Source organism: Ipomoea triloba, chromosome 3, assembly GCF_003576645.1.
Source record: "Ipomoea triloba cultivar NCNSP0323 chromosome 3, ASM357664v1".
Taxonomy (NCBI): Eukaryota; Viridiplantae; Streptophyta; class Magnoliopsida; order Solanales; family Convolvulaceae; genus Ipomoea; species Ipomoea triloba.
The window spans coordinates 16,984,192-16,995,048 of NC_044918.1; the positions used below are offsets into that span (position 1 = coordinate 16,984,192).

General features: G+C 31.8%; 1 protein-coding gene across 1 annotated transcript; it reads right to left on the reverse strand.

Annotated features, from left to right (window-relative positions):
* Positions 1-5,251: 5,251 nt before the first annotated feature.
* Positions 5,252-6,800, reverse strand: LOC116012415 (probable transcription factor At5g61620). The gene is made up of 2 exons (XM_031251947.1): positions 6,363-6,800; positions 5,252-5,992 (listed from the first exon to the last, which is right to left on the reverse strand). The coding sequence occupies exons 1-2, from the start codon at positions 6,700-6,702 to the stop codon at positions 5,547-5,549; spliced, it is 786 nt and encodes a 261-aa protein (XP_031107807.1). The 5' UTR covers positions 6,703-6,800; the 3' UTR covers positions 5,252-5,546.
* Between the last annotated feature and the right edge of the window lie 4,057 nt (positions 6,801-10,857).

The window sequence follows — 10,857 nt, forward strand, 5'->3', positions numbered from 1 at the left end:
ATAATAATAATATTCTTTCAAAAAAATAATAATAATAATAATAATAATAAGTATAATAATAATAATTCATTCAAAATAATAATAATAATAATAATAATAATAATAATAATAATTCTCTTTCAAAATAATAATAATAATAATAATTATTATTATTATTATTATAAAAACGACAAAGGGTATGGGAGGAGGGGCAAAATTGTCTTTACACCAACAAATTGCCCCTCCTCTCCACCGAATTGCAATTCATGGGGGGTACCCCATGAATTGTAATTCATCATTTGGAGGGAATTGCAATTCTGCAATTCTGCAGAATTGCAATTCCCTCCAACCAAACAATGTAGTTTGGGAATTCACTGAATTGCAATTCAATGAATTACAATTCCCCCTAAATTACATCCAACCAAACATGCCATAAAACCTAAATTTGAATTTAAAAAGGTCAAAAGATCAAGCTTTTTTTTTTTTTTTTGAAAATTTGAATTTATTATTATTTTCTCGTCATTAATTGCTTGTTTTCTTAGTTGTTTTTATTAGTTAAATCTCATAATTTGAGAAGATTATATTTAGCAAACTTCTTTTATCTAGTGCTTAATTAAATCAATATTTTTGACAATCATTCACTGTGAATTGACACTCCAAATTACTCACTGAGCCTATAAATTTAATTGACTTTAAATGTTACAACTAACTCCGGCTCCCGTTGCCGGAGAGCCCTACCTCAATACATGTAAAATATATACATAAAATTTGTGTACATCTAAATATATGATCTGTGCCAAAGGCTTTGTAGTCAAGCAGCATAGTTGTGCCTTCTCAAATGAGAGGTCTCAGATTCAAATCTCAATGTGAGGGCATTGATTTTTGTGTTTCAGTAGGTTTAGAAAGTATGTATAAACAGATACTACATTGTAACAGAATCAACAGTGTTCAAATAAAAAATATCTAGTACGGAGTATTATCCAACAGCTAGCAAAAGTTGCTAGCATGTAACTAGTAAGCCATGGATAATAATAGCAATACAATGATACATGGCATAAGAACAACAACTTGTTTGTCCTCCTTTATTTGTGCCAAAAGTCAGAGAAATTAATTAGGGAGCTAGTACTATATATTTGATGAGAAAAACCCTAGATAGCTAGGACATACAGCTAGAAATTATGATAACAAGCATATGCATGAACCAACCAAAATGTACCTATGTAAAGGAATATAATCACTCTACCACAACTCTTTTAATTTTAATTATATTTTGAAAGCCTTTTATAATTTTTATTAATATTCTTTTTTGTTTAATTAATTAAATATTTAGAAGCAATATTAACATTTTTAATTTTATTCAAACAATTTTCGATATATTTTTAATAACTTCCAAACTAATTTTATTTAATTCAATATTATTTCCAAATATTATAATTAAAATGTATTTTATTTTATTTTATTTTATTTTATTAAACATTTGGAAACAATTTCTAAAAAAAATAATTTTATTCTAGGAACCCCACAATATAATTTTTTAAATCTGTTACAATAATTTTTGTTTAATGAAACACTGTTTCCAAATGAATAACGTTTCTAAAATAAAATTAATTTTTTAAATATTGTTTCCAAATGTTTAATTAAGTAAAATTAGTTTTTTTTTTGAAGATAAACGTAGCTATTCCATTAATTCATAACATAAAACGTTTACATCAACGATCAATGAAATGGTAAACCATTCCTTATAGTCAGACATAGAAACAACTTTTCTAACTATGCTATAGAAAACTTGAATCGCAGACTGTTTCATAACTAGGAAGCTATGTTCCTTCAAGGAGCTTAAAGCTTCATCAAAAATCTGGGTCTTCATCATCATTCTTTTTTGCTCGCCCAAGATAAGATCAACACTTGCCGAAACCAAACTAAACGATTTATGCTAATGATAATGAAAAGCTCGTGAAAGTAACGAGAGGAAAAAGCCCGTGAAAGTAACGAGAGGAAAAAGCCCGTGAAAGTAACGAGAGGAAAACACAATAATAGAGAAAATAAAAAGTGGTAAAGCCAAAGTAGGGTTGGGAGTTCAAGACTACCAACACAAACCCCAATACCTACCTACTATTATTTTATTCAAAGGGAAAGAAAACGGAAGAAGAAGATCTGTAGCGGTGGTCGGAGGCGGACGGAGCTGCGACGGTGGTCGGGGCGGAAGAAGAGCGAGAGTAAACGTAGAAGGTGACCAAAACCGCCGGCTCAAAGCTCCATTAGAGCTCCGGCCGGAGGCCGGCGGTGGAAGCCGAAGTTGAGCAGCAGAGAAAAGCTTTTTGTTTTAGAGAGAAAAGAAGTAAAATTAGTTTTAGAATTAAAGTTTCTAAAAGCATATCGTAGAGTTCCAAGAATAAAATTACTTTTCTAATATTATTTTTAAATATTTTATTAAATAAAAATAAAATGATCATGAGTATTTCAAAAAAATAAAAATAAAATGTATATTAATAAAATTTAAAAGTGTTGTGATAAAGTGTTTTGTTTCTAAATATTTAAGTTCTTAAATAAAAATAAAAGAAACATTAATAAAAAAGGTTGGCATAGAGTGGTTATATATGATTTTAAGATATTATGTAAATGACTCGGATTCAATCCTTATACTTGATTGGCGATGACAAAATAGCAGCTCTAATTCACATCAATAATCATCCGAGAAAATATGAAGCAAAGCCTTCAAATCTGCAACAGTTTAAAGAAAAACAAAACAAAAAACAAAACAAAAAAAAAACATAAAAACAAAAAAAAGACACTACTATCTCCACTAAAGGAAAAAAAAATAAAATAAAAAAAATCAATCAATGCCAATCCTAGGAAATCAAATCTCAACCATTCAAAAAAATTTTTAAAAAAATGCACAGGACCCGTCATTAATTCTCATATGGGGTTACTGGGTTAGTTCTCATTTGAATATATATGTGTGTGTAACACTACCAGGAGAAAACTAATAACCAATCTCAGTATTACACTATTACATATGTAGAAATTGGATGTATCATATCAAATTAAAAAGATACGGTAACATTTTTTTAAATTATTGTCAACTTCACTTCGCAAACTTAAACACTTAAAAATGCCAGCAATTTGTAACAGCTAAATATGCAAGCTCGGATAAATTTTAAAAAATCAATTAAAAAGCTAAATTTTAAATTTAAAACCAAAATTTACAAGTGAACCCCTAAACTAAATAAAACCAAAATCTTAACCATAAACTATAAAATTCAAATACTAAGTATGCAAATATACACCACACCACTAGGTATGCAAATATGCATCGTTAGGTACACATCACCAAAAATTCAAAAACACACTACTAGGTATGCAAATATACACCACACAGTCTCAGCAAATGCACCATTAGGAGCAGGGAGTTATGGTGCATTATTTTGGGTGTGTGGTGTGTTTTAAGGTGTTTTTGTGTATTTTCATTGTGGTGCGTTTTCTAACATTGAATGGTGCATTTTCTAACATTGAGTGGCGTGAACCGCACCGACCGCATGGGAAGGCGCAGCCACATTTGAACAGATTTATATATATATATATATATATATATCCACACACATACTAAATGATATCCACTTCTTTTGTAACATCGGAGAGGATATGTTGAGGTTGTATAGGATCGAACATAGATTTGTTTACAAGCACTAGTTGTCGTGTTGCACAACATATTACAGATGGTCCATAAAGTGTCCTGATGTGTGTTGTCTCAGGTTGCTTTCCTCACAGCTTTTATATCTCAACGATATTAATAAAAAGCCGATGCATATGTGCAACTTTCTTCATCACCCAATCCATAGCTTCCTACCACCACCTAAACCAATACAAGATAATATATCCATACACTTATTTTTATTTTTAGTTTATCTAGTGTAGGTGTGTATAGTATATATATAATTTTTATATCCAGATTCACATAAGTTCTATCTGTCCCCCACATTTGCGGTAATTTTCTTTTTGAAATAACATTAGCGGTAATTTGTTGAATATATCACTTTGCACTCAATTATATTGCACATTTTTCAGTTTAAAGAGTTTTTTTTTTTTTTTTAGTTATGAACTTAATTGCACTATTCGTTCACTTAGGGAGCTTGTTTTTACTCATTTTCTCATAATTTTTGTTCAAGTTCATTATATTATCTTCGGATAATATATTTACTTTTGGTATGTATAGTGAATAATTTGTTATTTAGAGTTATTTAACTAGCAATTCTTTTTAGGGAAAAGTGAAGTGTTTGAAGGTGAGATCTGACGATCTAAAATGCTCCACATCAAACCAAATAAGAACAATGATTGAGATTGTGGGTCTAAGAATTTATCCCAACTTTACAGGGAAAGTTTCTAGTCTCCTCTTTGGTCCTGCTTCAAATGGTCCAACTCTGTAACAAACAGAAATGATGACTAGGAATTGTCTGAATGGAATCACAAATAAACCCCCCCTCTCTTGTCCTTTTACTTGCATGCAACAATATCTATAAATACAAGATATCATTAAAAATTAAAGATCCGATCCACAAAATAGCCTTTGCCCTTACAAAACCTTAATTTTTGCACCTTATAATACTAATACAGGACATGTTTTTTTTTTTGGTAAATTCACGAGGTGTTCAATAGATGAAGCGATTATCACTATGGCAAAAAATTTATAGCAAGTAACGAAGACATAACTTTATTTTCTTATACTTGCGTAGCAGTCAACGCTATATTTCGATAACATGATGCAAGACTTGGCCTTCAAACTCGGCTGAGTCAGCGCCTAGTCAGCCAGTTAGTCGGTCAGCCTCCTACGGCTGAAATCGCCTCGATCTAGGGACGCCTAGGCCGATTTTTACAGCGCTGTTATATATAATTTGTAGATATGGAAACAAATAAATGTGGAACACATAAATGCTGGTGTGAGAAGCAGACAAATATATGTGCTCCACAGTCCACACCATAAACCTGCATGTGAACATATATGAGTACAGATCTATATATACATATATACATATATGTATATAGGAGTATATATATATACTTGTCTAGGTGAAAAGGCATAGCTTTAATTAACAAGGCCTGGCCTGCATCCTGGTGGGTACATTGGTCACAATCTCTTAAAAGTGAATGTACTATGTGAAAATGACAGATAAATTTACCAGAGAGAACATAAAGTCTTAATTAAAGTGCATAAATTAGGTTACACCATATCAACCCTTTTTTTTCAGCAAATTAATTAAATTAAGCTCCTAAATAATAAGCGAAACAAATTGAAGATTAGTGGAATTAAAGAATGTAATTCATGGTCACAGCCACAATGCTATTAAAGATACACAAACTACATACATACCGACAACCTAGGAGCCGAAGTGCCTTAAGGGTTTACAGATTTTTCAAAGTGCTTGTACACTGATACCTGTAACAAGTTGTAACAAGTCGATTCTGATCTATACCTCCCAGCTAGTAGGAATCAAACTAACCCTACACATTGTGAGTGCCCACCCACGAAACAAACTGATTGGTCGACCAGATGAGCTGTGCAATGGAGAAAGCTACACATTCTTGGGAGCTCCAATGGTGAGCTCCAAATCAAGAAGTGCTGCATTTGATGAAGAGGAGCCAGTGGATGATGATGACATTATAACCCTAGAATTTAGGGCTTTCCCAGCTGCATTAATGTTATCATGAGCCTGCAAGAAAGAATTAGGTGAACAGTGCTTGTTTGGGGTGTGTTCTTGATCATCATCTTCCAATTCCTGCTGTGATTTGATGCTGTGCTCCACCATGTCAAAGAGGCTAGCACGGCGGCGACTCTTGCTGTTGTTGTTACTATTTAGACCGCCCTGTGATCTGAGAAAATACTTCTGAGCATGACTGGCAACCTGGGTTGGAGTCCTTGTAGTCACAAAGTTTCTCGAAATCCCTCTCCAGTCTCCCTTTCCTAGTCTTTCTAGTCCAATTAAGAATGTCCTGTGTTCCTCTTCTGTCCACGGAACTCCTGTTCCAAAAACCCACACATTAATTAATCACTATCATTAACACATAATCCTACTAAACATTATCTATCTAGCATGATTAGTGCGGGACAGAGGCATGAAAGGTCAAGTCCAGCAGCACCAGCACTGGCGTTGTGGCCAGTCCAGCACCGAATGCATGCTACACTGGGAACAGAAACCTGAAGGGTGTGGCGTTGTGGCCAGTCTAGCACGGGATGCATGCTACACAGACATAAGGAAATAAAGTTACGCCTTCACTACTAGCTATAGCTTTTGGTTGTGGTAAGTGTTTGATCCTAACAATTAGAACAGTAGTAGTACATTTAATGTCAGAAGACAAGTTAAAAATCCTTATACTATATATAGTACTACCTTTCTTCTTTTCTTTAGCTTCAAAAATGGTGGCATCAGCATTAGCTGGGAAGGTAACAGATGTCTTCTCTGCTGCAGAGATTTCATTGGCAGAGAATTGGGAAGAAGACAGAGATGAAGAAGAAGACAAGCAATCCAAGCTGCAACTTTTCTTCATGGCAGAGGAAGAAGAAGAGGAAGAGATTTCAAGTTCAACTCCAAAAAGCCTCAGCCCTCCAACATTAACACTGCTGCTACTGCTGTGATAATGATGATGATGATGGGAAGAAGCTGCTTTGAGAGTGGTGCAAGTTCTTGAATTGTGGCCAGCACTTCCACAATGTGAGCATTTTCTTCCCATTTTTCAGAGCTAGGCTAGGCTTCAGAAGGTACCTAAATCATATATCCTCATAACATTCACAAAAAAATGGAGGAGAGAGAGAGAGATGTGGTGTAGTGGGAGACAGGTATTTAAAATGGGATAATTTAACTTGGACTCACTATTCTTTAGACACCCTCTTGTTTCTCAAAGTTATTCCCAACACCCTTGGATTTTATTACTCATTGCAATAGTATCCAAGTTTTTTTTCTTTCTTTTTTCTCATTTTGCTTACCCTCATTGCTGTGAGATTAATACAAGTTTGGCCCATTTGTGTTTATAAAATTTGATTCTTATTGTTTGTACAGGACAACTCAGTTAGTTTCTAGGTGGTAAATAACAGACAAGGACACATGATTGAAACCTAGTAGTTACGGTGTAAAAGTTTCAACCATAGTGAGCTCCTTGTGAGCACTATGGCCTCCTACTTAATGAGCCACTGAATCATATATTGATTTACCCATTTACTATTCTATCGGGTAAGGGAGTACTGGAGGTGAAGAAATTTCACCTTTAATGGGCAAGTTTAGTTTTTACTTGAAAAAAATTGATCCAGAGCTTACTATTTAGCATGCGTATATGCAAGAATCAATCATTTGATCTTACAATTGCGTTATATTATTAATAATAATTCCCTTACCAAATGTCTCTAACGATTTGATTAATAATAATATCATAGTCTTAAAAATACATGAATTTTACCCCAATAAAGTTCCATAAATACTCTTATCACATTTAGAATATGGAGTTGAAGTGGGATTTATGAGAATATTGGGATGTATATGCAAAGAATGAGAAAATATATGATTGGATGGAAGTTGATTGTTTTTTGTTGGATATTTATTATTTATTATCCAGCTTGAAAAGGAAAGCAACAACCTAGCTGGCCTCTCTTTCTTTGAAGAAAGACAAGACAAGGAAACAACAAACAAGAAATACAACCTTATCTCACACGAGATAAAATGTTCAATTTTTTCTTTCTAAATTCCACAATTATCTGTGTTATTATTTATTAATAAATTATTCCTTTTTATCATAGCGCAGTCCCTTGGAATTCAATGGGTCAAATATATATAGTCATTATTTTAAAAGTAATTACTTTATTTTTTTTATTTTTTATTCTTGCGTGATATATACTTATTGACTTGTCCTTTTATTCTTCTCCCATTTGTCCTTTTATTCTGTATTAACCGGAGTAATACTTCTAACCTACATTTAACATTTTCCTTATTTTAATGAAGGTTAGGTCGTGTATGCAAATATATGTTAACCCAACTGTATAAGGTAACTGTAATATTAAAAATATTTAGATTAATCTTGTTTGTGGTGGATCTGATATGCTATATGAAAATAAATAAATATATAACTACAAGAACGGGTTCATGTGAGAATAGTTCTTCTGTGGACGTGTCTTGTGCAAAATTAAAAAGTGTATCTGATTATATGTAAAAGTGCACTAAGAATTTAAGATATGTGATTTTAAAAGTGCATCACACAAAATTACAAAGTGCATCAATGATATATAAAAGGGTGCTTAATATGGTTACACTCTTACATATTATCGAATACACTTTGCAGTTTTGTAGGTACACATTTAGTAATTTAAAATTTATAATATTTATTATTATATTATATTATTATAAATATTATAATAATATTATAATATTATAATTATATTATTTATAATATTTACTCTCTTTAGAAAAAAATTATAGTATTTATCAAATTGTCATCGATGATATATATAAAATGTGTTCAAGACGGTTACGCTCTTTTATATGTATGTATGTGTGTGTGTGTATATATATATATATATATATGGGAAAATTGTAATTTTTGCCCCTCCATAATATGTCAATTATCAATGTCACCCCTGAATTATTAGTGGTGTAAATGTTGCCCCTCAATTTTTAAAAACGGTACATATATTGCCCCTCCCGTACCAACAGGAGGGGCAATATTTACACCACGGGAGGGACAATATATGTACCGTTTTTTAAAATTGAGGGGTAATATTTACACCACTAAAATTCAGGGGTGACATTGATAATTGGCATATTATGGAGGAACATAAATTACAATTTTCCCTATATATATATATTGCAAATTGGCAAATTGTTCTAGAAGAGAATTTGGAATAAAACATTGACAAGTTAATTCTTCCAAGGAATATAAATTAGTGTAGGTGATGTCAAAATTTAAGTCAAATTTGGTTGTGAATGTTCCAAAATTTTTCCAAAGACTTGAATTAGCTACTTGCGATTGGGTCAGGGGTTTCATCTAAACCTGAGAAGCTAAGCATCAAACGCCTCATTCAAAGTATTGAACATTCATCCTCCACACTGGATTTCACATTTTCCTATAAATTACTATACTATATTGTACGGATAGGAATATAGGATTCAATAACATTCCAACTCTCAATTAGTCAAACTTGGTGTGAATGTTTTACTTAATTGTTTATTCTATCTATTTATTTTAAATTAGTAGTGCTATTTGTTCATGCATTCGTTAGAGTTGCGAGTTCTCAATCTGATCCTTCTACTTGAATTTTCAGTATTCCTTTTTGTATTTAACATTTAGTTTCTTGAGTTTTTAATGAATTCTTTTTCAAGAAAAATTAGTAGTGTTGTTTGTATTTCAAATCACGTTATGGGATTAAATAGTTTTTTTTAGTGTAGAGGAAATCCCGCAGCTACTACTTGAGAGTGTGCACTAAATAAATCTCGTCTTGTGACCTTTATCGGCAAAGGACCATAAGGAGCTAGGTAAATCATGTTAGATTGCTTATAGATAACTGGCTCAAACAAAAAAAAAAGTCAATAAACCACTCCCGCTAAGAATCAAATTTATAACCTTATAGTTACCATGTTAACATACATCCCGACTAATTTGATTCATAGTTCAGTCCACATGTTTGAAACATACCAAAATATAAGTTCTGAAATCTCAATGTATTACTAATATGTTGAGTTAATCATTTGACACGGGTTTAAATTCATTAGTAGTATATAATACTCAATTTAGCCTTCGATTATAATAATTTTTCTCGATTAAGGGTGTGTTTGGTAACCCGTAAAATGACTTCCGGAAAATGTTTTCCGAGTTTTCTGTGTTTGGCAACGTCTGGAAAATGTGGTCAACGGAAAACACATTTTCCGTTGACCAAGGAAAATCAGTTCATTTTTTCGGAAAATGACTTACGGAATTTTTTTCCATAAGTCATTTTACGAAATCGCCAGAATAGCTGTTTCGCATGTTTTCGACCAAAACCAAGTCATATCACCCATGACCATAGACCAAGGAGATGAGGAAACCGCCGGAAACCTTTGCTACATTTTTTTTAAAAAATTTTAATTTTTTTTAATTTTTTATTTTTTTTAATAAATTCTATTCTTTTTATTAAATACCATTATTTCAATAACTATTATAATTTTTTATATTTTAAATAAAACAATTACAATGTTTAATTATATAATACTATCCATTTTCCATAAAATGAACCAAACACACAAAGACAGTTTTCCATAATACATCCAAACATTGGAAATGAAACTGTTTTCCGAAAAATGACTCATTTTCCGGAAAACATTTTCCAGAAGTCATTTTCCTGCTTTCCAAACGGACCCTAAATCCTAAATGACTTTTTGTGTTTAATTAGGTCGACTTTGATGGTCTTATCCCTTTTATATATTATTACATGCTCCATAAAAATAAGCATGATCAAATTAAAAATCAATAACTAAATGAGATAATGTAACAATTAAAAATAAGACTAAAAGTGAAAATTTATCAATTATTTTAATGCATTTTATCCTTATCTTCCTAGACAAGAAAATAATATCCTTCGTTGCATTCATCATCATTATCCCATATGAAATTGACAAATATAATAGATTATTAATAAGTAAATGGCTTTCGATATTATCACTTTTGGTTCCTTAATAATTATTTATTTTTACATTTGACATCCAATTATTAATTTTGCCACATAAATCGCAAGCCAAACCTCAAACAACTACTTCTCGAAAAATGTAAATTTCTTTCTTATTCAAAGTAGCTAAAATGGAAAAAAATGATTCATCAATTCTAAATACACAATACTATTACTAAAATTTGTCCATGTAACACACCTCG

Bases quoted from the DNA above. Each gene is read 5' to 3' on its own strand.
- LOC116012415 (XM_031251947.1), bottom strand. From the start codon at position 6,702: ATGGGAAGAAAATGCTCACATTGTGGAAGTGCTGGCCACAATTCAAGA. The intron at 5,993-6,362 runs GTAGTACTATAT...TTTTTGGAACAG, and splicing joins AGCTAAAGAAAAGAAGAAAG to GAGTTCCGTGGACAGAAGAG.